Here is a 14,665-nt window from a genome sequence, read left to right as displayed (position 1 = left end):
AAAACTCCAACTGTCATTTAATTACTATGAATAATTATAAATCAATTTCTAAAAACAGCTATGGAAAATGATTGAGCGCTTTCACATTCTTTCAACCAATGGGTAGCATAAGAGAAAATATTTTACTGGCCAAAATTTTAAAAAAATGACTTGACATCAAGAGACCAGCATTGGACCGGAATCTGTTGGCGATTGTAAGGAAGCTGTTGTAGAGAAATGTGACAGGTCAGGAAACTCATTGAGAAAAAAAAAAAAAAAAAATCAGGTTCTGCTAGTTGGTCGCTTATAAACTTTACAAATTGTTTTCAAATATAAATGTTGCTTGGTGCATTTACCCTCCCATTACAGGAAAATTGGAACAGTTCATTTTGTTTCTGTGATTTAATTTTAAGTGAAACATTCTTGATGCTGACTGATATTTCTAGCAATTAATCAGCTCACTTTCTCTTATGAAAACTGGTACAAGCACTCTGTCCTTCAGCCAGTTCACTGTTTAAAGGACAAAGACGGGGTTGGAGGAAATTGAATATGTACCACTGGCACATTCTTGATTTGACAATACTGAAATGCACGACAGCTCCCTTTAATCGTATGGCTCTTGTTTTACTTGCAAATCAAATCTCATTTTACTTTGAACTCAAGCGGTGTTGGGCTCAATACTTTATAGTCTACAAGCCAGCATGTTACATTAATTTCATATTGAGTCATTAACCTGACCACTAGGACATTAGTTTATTGAAGTCCTTTCAGTTTCATGGCTGTAGGTATGGAATTACCTACAGCCATGTTGTCATCCGAGACCAAAATGTATCCTCTGCTGCCCCCATGAGGTCAAAACTATAAAGATGCTTCAAACAGGTCATCGCTTAAAGGAGTTTTATTTACAAGAGCCATATTTTACAGTGCAGAAGAGGCCACAAAAATGCTGCCATTTTAAGACACTGTTGTAATGAGAGATGACTCACTAAGAGTCAATCTGTATCCCACGAGGTCAAATTCTTTACACTTTTGAAAACTGTAGATGCAACTGCTTAGAAAAAAAAAAAAAAAAGTCAGGTTCTGGGACATTGTACGGCCCAGTATTTTAACACTCAAGGCTAAAGTAGCATTAATAGCGTTTTAAACCTCACCATTTTGTCTTATTGGAAAAAACCCATTAAAACTTCTTGATTAGCCAAAAACTGACATGTGGCATGAACATTGGGATTCAGAGTATAAAAAATATTAAAACCTCTAAAATATCTAGCACTACTCCAAAAAGAGCAGGGCGTAATAGAAAATGTTGCACATCATTTACAAAAAAACAAAAAATAAAATAAAAAAGTGACAGGAGGTATGCCTCTACATTAGAGAAAGGAGTCAGTTCAACATCAGTTTGGTTGGTGGACTGATGCTGGAGACTTCAAGGTATCTGGGACACACAAAAAAATAAAAATAAAAATTTAGAATGGTGTTTAGTCACAGAATCAAGTTTTGATAAACACCAACCACTTACTTTGAGCCCTTATATTTTTCCCGTACAGACTGCTGGGCATGCTGTGCAGCACCAACATAGGTTCGGTGGAGATCCTCAATGCATGGCATGAGATCCTCCAGGGTGTAACCACTCATCTCTACCAGAGACTTTGGCTGAGGAGGGAAAATAAATGTCACTTAAAGCCTACAGCAAGAATCCATGCAACAGAAAAGCATGTTAAAGTATAGAACGTGGTTCAGTGTGATCCAAACCAGATAATTATTGCAGAGGCTGATTAAGATCTCATCCTGGACTGGAAAAGCGCTATATAAGTTCAGTCCATTTACCATCCCAAGACGAGGAAAATGCATCCATGTTAAGGGAATTTGGAAGTGAATTGTTAAATCTTTGAGATTAAGTGGAATATTGTTAGATACGTTTACTTTAGGGGAGATTCTCTAGCCTTTATGGGACTTACCCATGAGCTGCCAGTCACCGTATTGTTTGCCAGGACGTAAGCGGCAGCCGCCATCTGTGATGGCAGGTATTTCAAGAAGGGATCCGAGTCGACAAGGCTGAGTTCCCCAAGGTACTAGGAACAAATGCAGCTTTATGAGTTAAATATGCCTGTATAGTCAGTTTTAGTCTCAGGTGAATAACTTCCAATACTCACCATGGCCAGGCTTTCCACCTGCTTGGTAACAGCCTGATGGCAGAAGTATTGTGTGAGAAACTGGTTTATTGTTGGAGCAGCCAGATCAAAGGAGAGCACTTTAAGCACCAGATGCTCCATTCGCAACACTTGCTTCTTTGTGTAGGTGTCATCTGTGATATAGACGAACTCAGCCACCTCAGGAGGGTAGATCTCTTCAAATTTCCTGTATTAAACAATCACTTTTACACAGGGACAGAAGTGCACCTTGTTGGCTTGAGAGGTTGCAAACGGGTACATACGAAGCCAGCAGCATGGCAGCAGTCCCGACAAGCTGAAGTTTGCCCCTCAGGACAGACATGGAGGAGAGGAAGCGATCGATGTAGTTGACAGCCAGATAGAGGGTCTCATTCTGGAGCTTGTACTCTTCTCCAACCTCAACCAGCCAGTCCACTAGTATAGCTCTCATACTGTTTGTGATGTCTGGCTGCTTCTTCATGTAGCCTGCTTTAGGTCTGGTTTTCACCTACAGGACAAATATGCAATTTGGTTGAAGTTCAAATACACCAGCATCCATATACCAGCCATTTCTCACCTCCATTTCTCTAAGGTATGTGTGGATTTCAGCTGCATATTCTGGAACTTCATTCACGTTGACTGGCTTTTCATCCCCATCAACCACAGACATGTCCATGGGAGAATCTGGAGAAAGAAAACACAATTTGAATGTTCTGAAGACAACAGTTGAAAAATTAAGAAATTTCAAACCCACCAAAGCTAACATCCATTGATGATGGGATGTTGATTGTGGCCAGAGGTTGGCGAAGCCGTGCCACAGCATTACTGATGGTCAGAGGAGATTCTTCCACAGTGGGCTTCACCTTGCTGGCTTCAGCTTCCTTGGTTGGAGCTGCATCAGGCTCATCCACGTGGATCTGGAAAGCAGGTTGCTTGGTGGGTGGCCTCTCAACGTTGATCCTTGCAACATCTTCATTTTTGCAGAAGAAAGGCTGCGATGATTCCTGGAACAACAACGACTGAATCAGGAAACTCCTCGGACTGAGTATGAGAAAACCATTAGAATTTATAATGATGTTGCATTTTACAAAAACTATTTAGTTACTGATGGCGGGAACAAGCTCTGTAAAGTGTATACTTTAACTGGCTCCAACACGAGGAAAACTGTTACGCTAGGCGACATAAAAATGGCGGACAACTGGGCCAAATGAAAGCCAAGGCTAAATTGAAACTTTAATATGGATCGATTAAGGTAGTCTAACAGGAGTCACTTCATCTGCATGAGATTCTTTGAAGACTTGTAGGAATAAAGTTTTACTGTATTCAAAGCATGTCAGCAGCTGTTGGCTGAAGCTAACCACACGGGCCTGTTTACAGCACTGTTACCTGCTTTACGCCGCGCTGGTTCTGGACTTTGCTCCTGTGGTTGTTCTGCAGGGCTCCCAGGACGGTTCTGTTGGCAACTTGCTTCGGAGGAAGATTTTCCAGGTTCTCGTTGGCTGCAGCTCGGTGTTTGAGTGAGCCTCTAAGCCGTGTTAGCATGTTCTCCTGGTTGTGATTTTCGCTAGCCGCGCTTCCTTGTCTGTTAGCTGCTGACATGTTTCCCCCTCAAACAGCCCAAAAAAACTGATACTCTTCTGTTAGAACTGCTCAGATAAATCACGATGATCTTTCAGTGACAAGAAATCGTGTACAAGCAGTTACTGTAGAGACTAAACAGTCGTTTCTAATCTAAACTTAACTGTTGAGATGGCAACAACACTTAGAACTGAGGCGCTAAAAACAAAACAAACAAAAACATAAAGCCCATATACGGCAGGAGGCTTGCTAAAGAAAGAACACCGCGCTAAGTCGTCATTTTAAGCGGCCTGAAAGTTGTACCAACCTGCAGACAAAGCAGCTGCGCTCGGATCTATTTACAGAGAATCATGAAGGGATGCAAGATTGTCCCAGTTCAAGTAGCCCGCGATGATTGAAACGGACCAATCAGAAGAGAGAGAGCAATTCACGTTGTACTTCTACGGCGGCCGAGACAGCGCAAAATTGCTTTGATTGCAAATTCAAAACCGGTTTGAAACAAAGATCACCCTCAAGAGAAACGTTACATAGCTTTAACGACTGTTTCAGTTCAGAAAACACACAAACCGCTGTATTTCACTTCAGATGCTGTTAAACATTTAGGATTTTACGTTTTCTGAAAAGTTTAAAGAGTTTGAGTCTGCCTGTAAAAAGAACATTGCTGAGAAAAAAAGTGTCATTTGACAGAAAAAAATGTGCAAAGTTAATACTTTTGGAGGCTCATACTTCATTTGACTGAATGATTTCAACTGTATGTTCATTAACTTTTGTCAGTGTTAAAAACAATAATAATGATTAATAGATAGATAGAGACACAACATGTATGTTGTAACGCGTTTTACTCTAGTTACTCTGAGTTGTACAAGCTGACGACAATGTATTACACCAGTGATGAAGAAGCCTCTGACTGAAGACATTTTATTGTTGTGACAGTCTCATGAAGAGGATAGTCAGGGTTGTCTGTAATATTCTTGATTTTATCAAGAATCCTTAGTGCCATTTCCAGAGGTTCAATAGTCCCTTTATCACCTTGCCGAGCCTTCTTGTGATATGCCAAGTAGAATAATGATAGAAGAGATTATACTTTCCACAATAGATTTATATAATATGAAGCTTCTTGTTTCAAACACTGAATGATTTCAGCTTCCTGAAGAAGTACAATCAGTCTGGCCTTTCTTGTAGGCAGCTTTATGGTCCAGTCTGTTGTCCAGGTGAACACTGAGATAAGTTTTCTCTTCCTCCACCTCCAATTCTCCCATAATGGAAATAGGGTTTGTTGTAATCCTTATGGTTATTGTAATTATTTTAGTTAAAAAACTTTCAACCAATTGGTAATTTCTCCAGCTGTTCATGTGACCAGATAGTATTTAACTTATACATTGCTTAAGAAATTGCACCTTTGTTGTGGATTTGCTCTAAGTTACACTGGTTATTTAAATTGTCAAGACTGAACCATCTGTTTTGCTTTTAAATGTTTTTTAATTAAATTACAGTTTTTGCCAACCCCAAACTACACACACAAATAGCTGTTATTGGGAAATGTTTGTTATTTAATTATAAATTAAATGAGTCAGAAAAACTTAGTACTGTACAAGGAACTAAGTTTTTCTTAGTCCCTTGCACTAAGGGACTAAGAAAAACTACAGATTAAATCAATCTACAGATTGGTTGATTAAATCAGTCACCTTCCTGGAGAAAAAACAATCTTCATGTCAGCTCTGATGTTTTGGAAACATTTCAAAAGCAAATTTTGTATAAATGGTAAAACTGAATTCAAAAATAATAATGCTAGAGAGGTCTGGACTGGAATGAGAGCGATCACAGGACTGGAGAGGAAAGCTAACTGCCCTGCTGGGGGGGATCTCAAACGGGCAAACGAGTTGAACCAGTTCTTTAACGGTTTGACTCCCCAGTCCCTAGTTACAGTCCCTGTTCCCACACATTGTCTGCTTGTAGTTTTACAATTACTGCTGACCAGGTGAAAAGACAGCTGGAGAAATTTCACCCTGGGAAATCCCCTGGTCCAGACAATATCAGTCCTAAGGTCCTAAAGACATGTTCTGGTCAGTTAAGTGGAGTCCTGCAGTACCTCTTTATCTTGAGCCTGAAGCTCCATAGAGTACCAGAACTATGGAAAACATTGTGCTTGGTTTCAGTACCAAGAAGAAACTTCCAAAAACACTGAACAACTAAAGACCCATTGCTCTGACCTCTCACATTATGAAGGCTATGGAGAGGCTGGTTCTGGTACATCTGAGGTCACAGGTGGATGCAGACCAAGACCCTCTCCAGTTTGCATACAAGCCCCACTTAGGAGTGGATGATGCAATTATATACTTATTTATTATTGTTCTTATTATGTGCAATGCTGGGACAAACTAAATTTCCCCCCTTTAGGGGATCAATACAGTATTATTATTATTATTATTATTATTATTATTATTATTTAGCCTGAATTAAAAGACAGCTATTATTTAATTAAAAATGCATTATTATTTTTAGCAATATCAAAGATTGAATAAATATTTTATTATTCTGCAATATCAATATTATATTTATAAATAGTTTCTAAATACAATAAAAGATCATAATTTGAGACAACATAAAGATAAGTGTTGGATAATTACCATTCTGTGATGTGATTACAGGACAAAGCAGCCCAGAGATAAAACAGAAAAATATACATTTCTGGTTTGTCTGACTTCATGGTTCACTGAAAAAGTCTAATAGTGAATTTAAGTCATAATGGTCAAGGATCTCCAGCATTGATGACACTTTTGTTCTCACATTCTTGCCCTTGAACTTGAATTTGTCAATAAGAAGATCAGTGATCATCCCTGCAAGAAAGATAAGCACAGATCAAGTCACTGCAATCCAAATGACTTACAACATTCAAATTTACTTAAAAATCAGCCTCATAGTGACTCCTAGACTTTACCGTAGAGCCTATCAAGGTGTGCTGGCTGCTTCTTGTACTCCTCCAGAAGATTGGCAGACTCATCCAAAATGCTGCGATACTCTGGGATTAGGAAATCAGCATTCCCCTCATGTACCTGGAGCTCCTTACGATTATAGCAGAAAGGAAGGAGAGCCAGGTCACACATGAGCCCTGACACAATGTGTTCCCATTTAACCAAAACTTACTTTCAGAGCATCGATAAGCTGAACTTTCTTTGCCAACAGTAGCTGGTACTCCAGTTTTGGATGGATCATCCGGAGAGTGTGACTCACTGAGTCGTCATTTATATCTGGAAGATACACAACAAATGGGTTTCTTTTCTCCTGTATAGATCAATGCAAAAGCACATCAGTGTGAAATTCAGAGAGACGCAGTAGACCTACCATATGAAATATTTAGATTTATTTTCTTTTTGGTCGCCTCTTTAGAAAGAACATCTCTGAGGATAGAGATGGTAGAAATATTGTCTGACTTAAAGTGACCCTCCCCTTTGCTGAAAAGATAAATCAGACAATTGAAAAAACATACTGTAAAACCCAGGTGAAAATTTCAAATTTAGTTGTGCATTTTTAAAATGAACTAAACAAAGTTTTATGTTGTCCACTAAACCTCAAAGGGCCACATAAATAGAACTTTTAAGATAACAGTTGTGTGCTTAGATATTATTTTATCTGTCAAATCAAAGCAGTTTTCTCTGCAAAGTGCCAAATTACACCAAAGAGAAAAGATGTTCATTATTATTTAATTTCAAGAAGTACTCTTAGAATGCAGAGAGTGAGCTTTTTATTAATATTTTAACATTTGCTAATGGGTTTTATAAATATATTTGGTGACAACTGGTCTTTTGAGGACATTTTTGATTTTGATATGACACTCCTGAAAAAAGCTCGAGTTGTTTTTAGTGTGTTCCTGAGTTTACCAGTATGTGGCTTCAATCTGTGTGCCGAGGAACGTGTTGTGGAAGTAGAAGGTCACACTCTCCCCTGCAGGCGTTTTTTCAGGCACCTCTGGCAAACAGAAAACCACCCAGGAATGAATCTCAGCAAAACTGAACTGCCCCACCAGACTGAGTCGGTTCATTGGCCTGAAAACAGAAATGGACAGAGATCATCTACAATGCAGCTGATATAACTGGAAGCTGACTTCTAACTAAATGTCTACTCATTACTCTATACCAGCTTTTTTATATTCAAGCTGTCAAATTGTTATTTGATGCTTACATGAAGCCCTTACCTGTCTGGGTCTATGCTGTGTGTCCGCTGGTGCAGAGAAAGCGGTTTGATCTGATACTGTCGAACCTGGCAGGTCTTGGGCTGCAGCCTGGGTGTAACGTAAGCCTGCAGGGTCCCATACTGTCCCTCAATGGATCTCACCTGATTGTGGATAAAACTGATTATTTATTTGCCGCATCTTATACAGAACAACATTTAAGCTCATCAAGTAGACAGGATAGTAATTTTGTTCCCCAGCATTCATATAAACCTGCACAGAGAATTTGCTTTTGAAGAATTAACCAATCAGTGATACAATACAAAGTAAAATACCAACTATAGTTGCACAATGTGTTGCAAAAGTATTCCTACACCTTTAAGCTTTTTCATATTTTGTTGTGTTATAACCATAAACTTCAGTGTACTTAATTAGGATTTTACATGACCCAAGCAAAAATACTCCATAAATGTGAAGGACAAGAAAAATGATACCCACTTTCTTACATTTTAACTAATAAAAATATGTATTCAGCCTTAATTTAATCTTATCAAAATGTATGCTGTTCTGTGAAAGCCCCTAAGATTTGTTAGTGTTCATTAGTGAACAAACAGCATCATGGAAATCAAACTGAGAATCTGTGGAAAGACTTTCAAGTAGATGTTCACAGATGCTCTCTAGCCAATTTAACTGAGCCTGAATTGTTTTCACAAAGAAGAATGGGGAAAAACATGAGTGTGCAGATGTGAAAGGCTGTTAAAGATCTACAGCTGCAATGGCAGTGACTAGATATTCTACAAAATATTGACCCAGAAGGGTTTAATATAGATGCACACTACTCTTTGTCCATTTCTGGTTTTTATTTGTTTAAAAAAAAAAAAAAAACTGCATAAGATTCTTTCCATGTCACAATTATGCACCGCTTTGTGTTAGCATACAACAGTGTGGTGTCGCAATGTAAAAAAACAAAAAAAAAAAACATAGGAAGGTTTAAGGGTTAATAATACCTTTGCAAACCACTGTACAAACCTAAGAGTTCCATTAGCGGAGAGTTGCAATAAAGAAAACTCACCATGCCTTCACTCACAGTTAATTTAATGGTTACCTTAAGCTCAAGTCTGGTTGTATTGGCTTGACATCTGTATGTGGCCAGGAGGAAGTTTCCATTAGGCTGGTGGAAACACATATTCGGTCAGGGCTCTAAGAGCACAGCAGGTTGATGCTTTATTCATGCTTAATGTATACAGACTGACTTAAACAGCTCACCTGTGAGTCACATTCACTGAAACTGACAACGGCTGAGTTCTTATCTACATCCAGCAGGTCTATGGGGACATCACTCTGAGGACAAAAATAGATTCAAATTGAAGTTACATTCTGCTTCTTAGATAATATGATTAAAAATAAAGGATGTTATTTGTATCAGCAGCAAATAACTGCTGCAGATACCTGTAAGAGTAGGTTATCGATGGCCGTCGGCACTTCCAGAGTGAGACTGTAGCTGGCGTCATCCTGGCAGAGCGTGAACTTGTCATTGATGCTGAAAATAGGCACAGCAGAGACAGCCGTGCTGGACTGACTGGACTGTTGGTATTGTTCACGCCCCTGAAGAACTTTCACCTGCAGCTGCTCAAGCTCTGCACTAAAAGGCAACAATATGACCAGAAACAAATTTGTGCCGAAATCCAAATTTAATCAGAATGCAGAAGGTAAAATGAGAAGCTCAGACAAATGGATAATTGTGCTCGTACCTGAGTGCTTCTATTTTAGACTGGGTCTCCTTGCTCATCCTGACCTCGTCTCCTTGTACAGCCTCAGCCCTCTGGGGTTCAGAGGTCAGCCCAGTCACCCATCCTGAAGATGTAATCCGCATTCAAGGATACAACTATTAAAAAAATCTAAGTTTGAGACCATTTTCATAATTTCATTTCTAAATGAAAATCACATTTCATGTAACCTGTATAGGTGGCAGTTAAGACCTCATCATATGACTCTTTCCCCACACAGCCCCCTTGGATGGAGGTCACACTCTCTGTCAACACCTGAAAGGAGAAGAAATTTCATCTTTAATTAAGAAACCAGCCAACATTTTAAAGCAAAGTTAAGGTATGCCCGTGGAGGCAATCTGCTCATAAAAATAGGCTGGAACGGCAAGTTTTTACAGTGTCTCCCTGCAAGCATACATGATGGGACACTATACTGGGAGTTAATGTATGCATTAATCCAAAGGCCATAAAAAGCTTTAGGATTGAAAACTAAACTTAAAACATATTGGCAATATGCAGGCCACCTGACCTATAATGTGGTCAAGCAGCTTTTAATTGTGATAACTGTTTGCCACTATTAACGAAGAAAACCAAACTAGAACAGGTAAAGACATTTTCATCATGGCAGACAAAATCTCACATGTTCAAAGCGTAACGTAGGCTCACTGGAGCTGTCAAAACCATAGACTTCCACTGTCCCATCGTCCCTGCCCACCAGGATGTCATTCACACCATCGCCAATGATATCATAAGTGTCAATGCAGAGAATTCCTGATGGAAGAAAGAAAAGAGTTTTGGTGCTTTGAGACGCGTCCAAAACTACAACAAGACAAGAATAGTCCACAATGGGTCATGCCGTGAATTTTTTAAAACGAAACACTTAATAAAACATTGTGCATGATATCACTGTTCAGTTTAGAAGTTTACACACACTAATAATTGCCTTATATATTAATTTGGAAAATTAAACTGAAAAACAATCTGGGTAAACTAGTTTCAATTTATAGCAAACTTCCCATAATCCACACAAAGTTCAAATACAGACAGCCTTTGAACTGAACGCCCACATCCCCATTAATATTTGATTAAATGTCCCTTAGCAAGTTGCAGAAAAATAAATAAATATGCATTCAGATGCATATTTGACCACCCTCTTTGTTAGAATGGCAGCGTTTAGATTTGAGTATTTAAACTGGTTGTTTGTCTGGCACAGACTCAGATTTAAAGTATTTTTGTACGTATTATTGTGCAATTTACCAATACCGGGCTGAAAAAGGACCCTCAGCATGATGCTACCACTGCCATGCCTGGAAGCTGGTACAGTGTTGTTTGAAAGCTTTGCTGCACTGTTATGCCAATCGCTTATAGTTCATGGAAGTCTTGAGCCTTCATGCTTCCTAGTTGTTCCTAAACATCCTAAAACCAAGCACATCAAAACTGATTTTAGAATAAATGAAGAAGGAAAGCATTAAGATTCAACCATATTAAAAATGTATTGGCCATGTTTAAAAGCCGGTACAAAACTTGCTATTTCTCCCAAGAGGGATGATGAATTAATTATCTGGTCAAAATTATGCCAGAAGCTTATTGTTGACTGGAAAAAAAAAAAAAACATGCTAAGGGACACTTAACCAAAATTTACATGAAATGTGTGTATATTCTTGTGCTTTTATGTGTAACTTTAAACATTTGTTGTTTAGAGAAAATTCACAATAAATCCAAACTACTTCACCTAAGTCTTGCTTTCAAAACTTACTGAAGCTGCATGGAAAATGAACAGTTAAAATAAATAATTAAAAATCCTAAGTTAACATGGCTATCATGCCAATAATTAGTGTATGTCTAACTTTTGATCAGCTCTGTTTTGAACTATACCTCCTTTCCTTTTTTCATTTCCAACCTCCCATTTGGTTGCAGCGTCACAGTCACCAATCTGAACCAGTCCAATTTTTCCATCAGTGGTTCCATAAAGGACTTCCTCCCCTGAAGAAAAACACAGAGTGTTCACATGAAACTCTGGGAAGATTTATAATTTAAATAAACTAAAGACAAGAAGCTCACTTGCCTCCATCTTTATTAAAAAGTTCCAGAACAGATGGAGGGCCGGGAACTTCAATATCATAAGACAGTTCAGATCCCTGAAGTTAGAGTTAGAGTAAATCACTAAAGAGAAACCTTGGTAGAGTGTTGGAACAGCCAACAGATAGAACAAAAGGGTTTAAAACTGAACGTTTATTTGAATGAAAATAATTTAAAATCTAGATTAGCCACAGGTATGACAACATGAAAGCATCCAGTTAAACAATTTTGTATTTAACTGTAAGTTTGAGTTACCTGTAAGACTCTGAGAACTCGATCTTGGCAAGCTAACACAGGGATGAGGTGAGGAAGCTTTTCAGAGGATAAACATGTGATGTCATTTATTTTGTCTCCAGAAAGGAAGTAGTCTTGGTCCTTGCAGTCACAGTAGTGGTTGTAGATGTAACTTGCACACACAAAAAGGTCAGCTCCTGAGACATGCCTAGAAAAAAACATTGTCATTATCATTCACATATGTTAAAGTCACAACATACTATAAAAGTCAGGCAAACAGAATAAGAAGAAATAAAAGGAGGTGGTTCCTACAAAGCATTAATGCTCTCCGTGAGGTTGGCCTCAAAGGTGAGGAACTGTTTTCCTTTCTTAGTGAATCCTCGAACCTGAGAACCAGAACAGACAAAGATCTTCTCCTGAGGAGTTCCCACTGCACCTCCGAGGTCCATTCTGGCTACCTTTGCTCCAGGGAGCGTTTTAAACACAGGCTGAAACAGACAATCATATGTCTTTACTGTAAAAAAAAATGTCTCTTCGGAATTCAACAACAGCTGGATTATATAAAAGATAAGCTCACCACTGCTTCTCCCTTCTTCATCCCAAAGCATGTAACTACGCCATCATGATCAGCTATGGCAACCTGAAAAGGAATGACACCAACCAGACCAAAAACATGAACTCTTTTATTTGAGTCCATCTCAACAAACCAAATTTTCTGTCATGAAGACTGAATAAATGTTGAGCTGAGGTCAATTTACATAGTACATTTCAGAGGCTACTAAAGTTGATAGAAAGCATAAAACAGCATAAAATAAATTATTTTTGTCTGAGGGGATTTGTTAGTCAAGTCACTTAACATTTACCTAAGAGCCCACACATCCTGGACACAGGACAGCGCAACAGAGCGCTGTCAAAGATAAATTCTTCCCCCAGGCTGTTCTTCAGATGAACAGTTCCCAGTGAGAGTACACAGATTGATACTACTACAATAATTGAACCATGTATTTTCTCTTCTGCATAAACAATATATCATAACTGAAGTCATCTTCCTTCTTTGTGCGATTTGGAAAATGGTTCAGACATAAAATTTGTCTAAAATCAAATTTTAGATTCAAACAGAAAACTTGAATCTTCACAGTCTGTCACAAACAGCCTGTCCAACAAAAACACTATTTGTTCATATTACCGTTGATAAGTCTATTAAAAATAGCAAAGATGTCGGACCAGAAAAGACTAGAGAGGTGGTTAGAAAAAGGACTATTATCAGAAAACCTGTCATACAGCAAATTTATTAACCTCAAACATTATAATGCATGTTTCAGGTTGCATGTTAGGTGTGCTGTATTTTCCATACTCCTTTCGGAATTTATTTTCTTCAAGGAATAAGGGATCATGTTAATTACTTCTATGTATTAATAGTTTACATAAGGCAACATCTTAAAGAGATCAGTGTCACTTTTCTTCACAGGAGACACAACTTGACTTACAAACTCCACAGATAGCTCCAAGTAAGAAAACTTCCAAAGTCCAAATAAATCTTATATTGTTATTGTTACTTTTTATCAAATAAATTTTACTAACTAAATGTATTAAACCTTGGTCACATTGAAAGTGAAACTGTTTTTCAAAGGTTTCCAATTACATGTGGCAGTGGTCTTAGGTAATATTACCTTTTGGGTTGATTTTTTTCCCAACGCTGGAAGTAACCTCATAGTTTTCTGGGATGTCACACCAACCTAGAGCAGACATGTAACGTAACATTGATTAATTTTAGTTCAGCAGCAACTAAAACTACTCTAAATCTAGCAAGGCAAAAACAGCGACTATTAAATGGTGTCGTTACCTGAGTATAATCAAGTCTATGTAGGTGGAGCTCCATCTTCTTTTAATTTCAATGTATTTTAGATAATATTCCAGCTGTTTTTCCACCAAGAAAATTGTTTGCTTGACTTCTAAAAGTAGTTCAGATTGCTTCTTTCAAGCTGAATGACAAGAGAACGAAGAAGCCATTCAAGGCTGGGATTACTTTCAGCGAAGAGATTAGCTCGACGTGCTAACGTTAGCTAGCAAGCTAATTGACTAACACGATTAAATCAGCCGCCATCTGTCTCAGTCAGTGAGTACAAACGAACTATAAAGACACCGAATGAGCAACATAAAACAACCTACAATAAACATTATCTCTGTTAGCGATAAATGTGAGATTCGGCCACCGACAAAATTGAAGATAAATCTTCCACGGCGAACTGTATAAATCAAACTCTTGTTGCCACGGCAACATTGACTTCCTTTCACCAAGCTGTGATTTCATTGGATAAAAGTAGAGCGGGTGAAAATGACGCCGAATGCTGATTGGTTGCAGTCTCCTTACGTTTGAATCCAGCTTTTACATGTCACCCCAAGGAGTTCTGTAGCATATTGAACACGTTGAACAACCTTACCACAAAAGTTAAAATTGAACCGTCTAATCCAAGTCATTTTTAATTCGAACTTTTTTGGCATGAGGACAGAAAAGACTTTACTGCTGCTGAGAAGCCCACAGTCATCTTTTCAAATCCAAGAAAATTAACTAAGAAATTCATTTCATATGAAAGTCAAGATAGTTTGGTTACATCATTTGGGGTCACCGAAGCCTCGTTGCTTTATATCAGGGGTGCCCAAAGTCGGTCCTCGAGGGCCGGTCCCTGGTTTAACGCACCTGGATCCAATTATGG

At 38.4% G+C, this 14,665-nt stretch overlaps 2 protein-coding genes across 3 annotated transcripts; both read right to left on the bottom strand.

The window, feature by feature from the left end:
* Window positions 1-860: 860 nt before the first annotated feature.
* Window positions 861-4,106, bottom strand: ccna2 (cyclin A2). The gene is made up of 8 exons (XM_007550999.2): window positions 3,513-4,106; window positions 2,881-3,130; window positions 2,704-2,810; window positions 2,411-2,634; window positions 2,130-2,334; window positions 1,935-2,048; window positions 1,496-1,629; window positions 861-1,411 (listed from the first exon to the last, which is right to left on the bottom strand). Exons 1-8 carry the CDS (start codon window positions 3,723-3,725, stop codon window positions 1,360-1,362), a joined length of 1,299 nt encoding a protein of 432 aa, XP_007551061.1. The 5' UTR covers window positions 3,726-4,106; the 3' UTR covers window positions 861-1,359.
* Window positions 4,107-6,213: 2,107 nt separating this feature from the next.
* Window positions 6,214-14,540, bottom strand: bbs7 (Bardet-Biedl syndrome 7). Of its 2 annotated transcripts, XM_007550996.2 has the most exons (20): window positions 14,323-14,540; window positions 13,795-13,933; window positions 13,622-13,687; window positions 12,529-12,591; window positions 12,264-12,439; window positions 11,973-12,159; window positions 11,704-11,776; window positions 11,514-11,621; window positions 10,279-10,409; window positions 9,830-9,914; window positions 9,624-9,726; window positions 9,322-9,514; window positions 9,139-9,213; window positions 8,978-9,043; window positions 7,897-8,036; window positions 7,583-7,747; window positions 7,047-7,156; window positions 6,849-6,952; window positions 6,643-6,766; window positions 6,214-6,541 (listed from the first exon to the last, which is right to left on the bottom strand). In XM_007550996.2, exons 2-20 carry the CDS (start codon window positions 13,828-13,830, stop codon window positions 6,408-6,410), a joined length of 2,139 nt encoding a protein of 712 aa, XP_007551058.1. In that variant the 5' UTR covers window positions 13,831-13,933; window positions 14,323-14,540; the 3' UTR covers window positions 6,214-6,407. The 2 variants fall into 2 exon arrangements, with proteins under 2 accessions (XP_007551058.1, XP_016526434.1); XM_016670948.1 differs by lacking the exon at window positions 14,323-14,540 and having other exon boundaries at window positions 13,795-14,255.
* Between the last annotated feature and the right edge of the window lie 125 nt (window positions 14,541-14,665).

This window comes from Poecilia formosa, unplaced genomic scaffold, assembly GCF_000485575.1.
Source record: "Poecilia formosa unplaced genomic scaffold, Poecilia_formosa-5.1.2 Scaffold39, whole genome shotgun sequence".
Classification (NCBI taxonomy): domain Eukaryota; kingdom Metazoa; phylum Chordata; class Actinopteri; order Cyprinodontiformes; family Poeciliidae; genus Poecilia; species Poecilia formosa.
The sequence above is the reverse complement of the archived record's forward strand: the minus strand, read 5'-3'. Positions and strand labels throughout refer to the sequence as shown.

Excerpts from the sequence above, each read along its gene's own strand:
- ccna2 (XM_007550999.2), bottom strand. The coding sequence starts at position 3,725 with ATGTCAGCAGCTAACAGACAAGGAAGCGCGGCTAGCGAAAATCACAAC. Across the intron at positions 3,131-3,512 it reads ACCAGCGCGGCGTAAAGCAG|GAATCATCGCAGCCTTTCTT; the intron begins GTAACAGTGCTG and ends TTGTTGTTCCAG. Across the intron at positions 1,630-1,934 it reads CGGTGACTGGCAGCTCATGG|CCAAAGTCTCTGGTAGAGAT; the intron begins GTAAGTCCCATA and ends TTCCCTCCTCAG.
- bbs7 (XM_007550996.2), bottom strand. The coding sequence starts at position 13,830 with ATGGAGCTCCACCTACATAGACTTGATTATACTCAG. Across the intron at positions 10,410-11,513 it reads AAATGAAAAAAGGAAAGGAG|GAATTCTCTGCATTGACACT; the intron begins GTATAGTTCAAA and ends TTCTTCCATCAG. Across the intron at positions 9,214-9,321 it reads TCGATAACCTACTCTTACAG|AGTGATGTCCCCATAGACCT; the intron begins GTATCTGCAGCA and ends TTTTGTCCTCAG.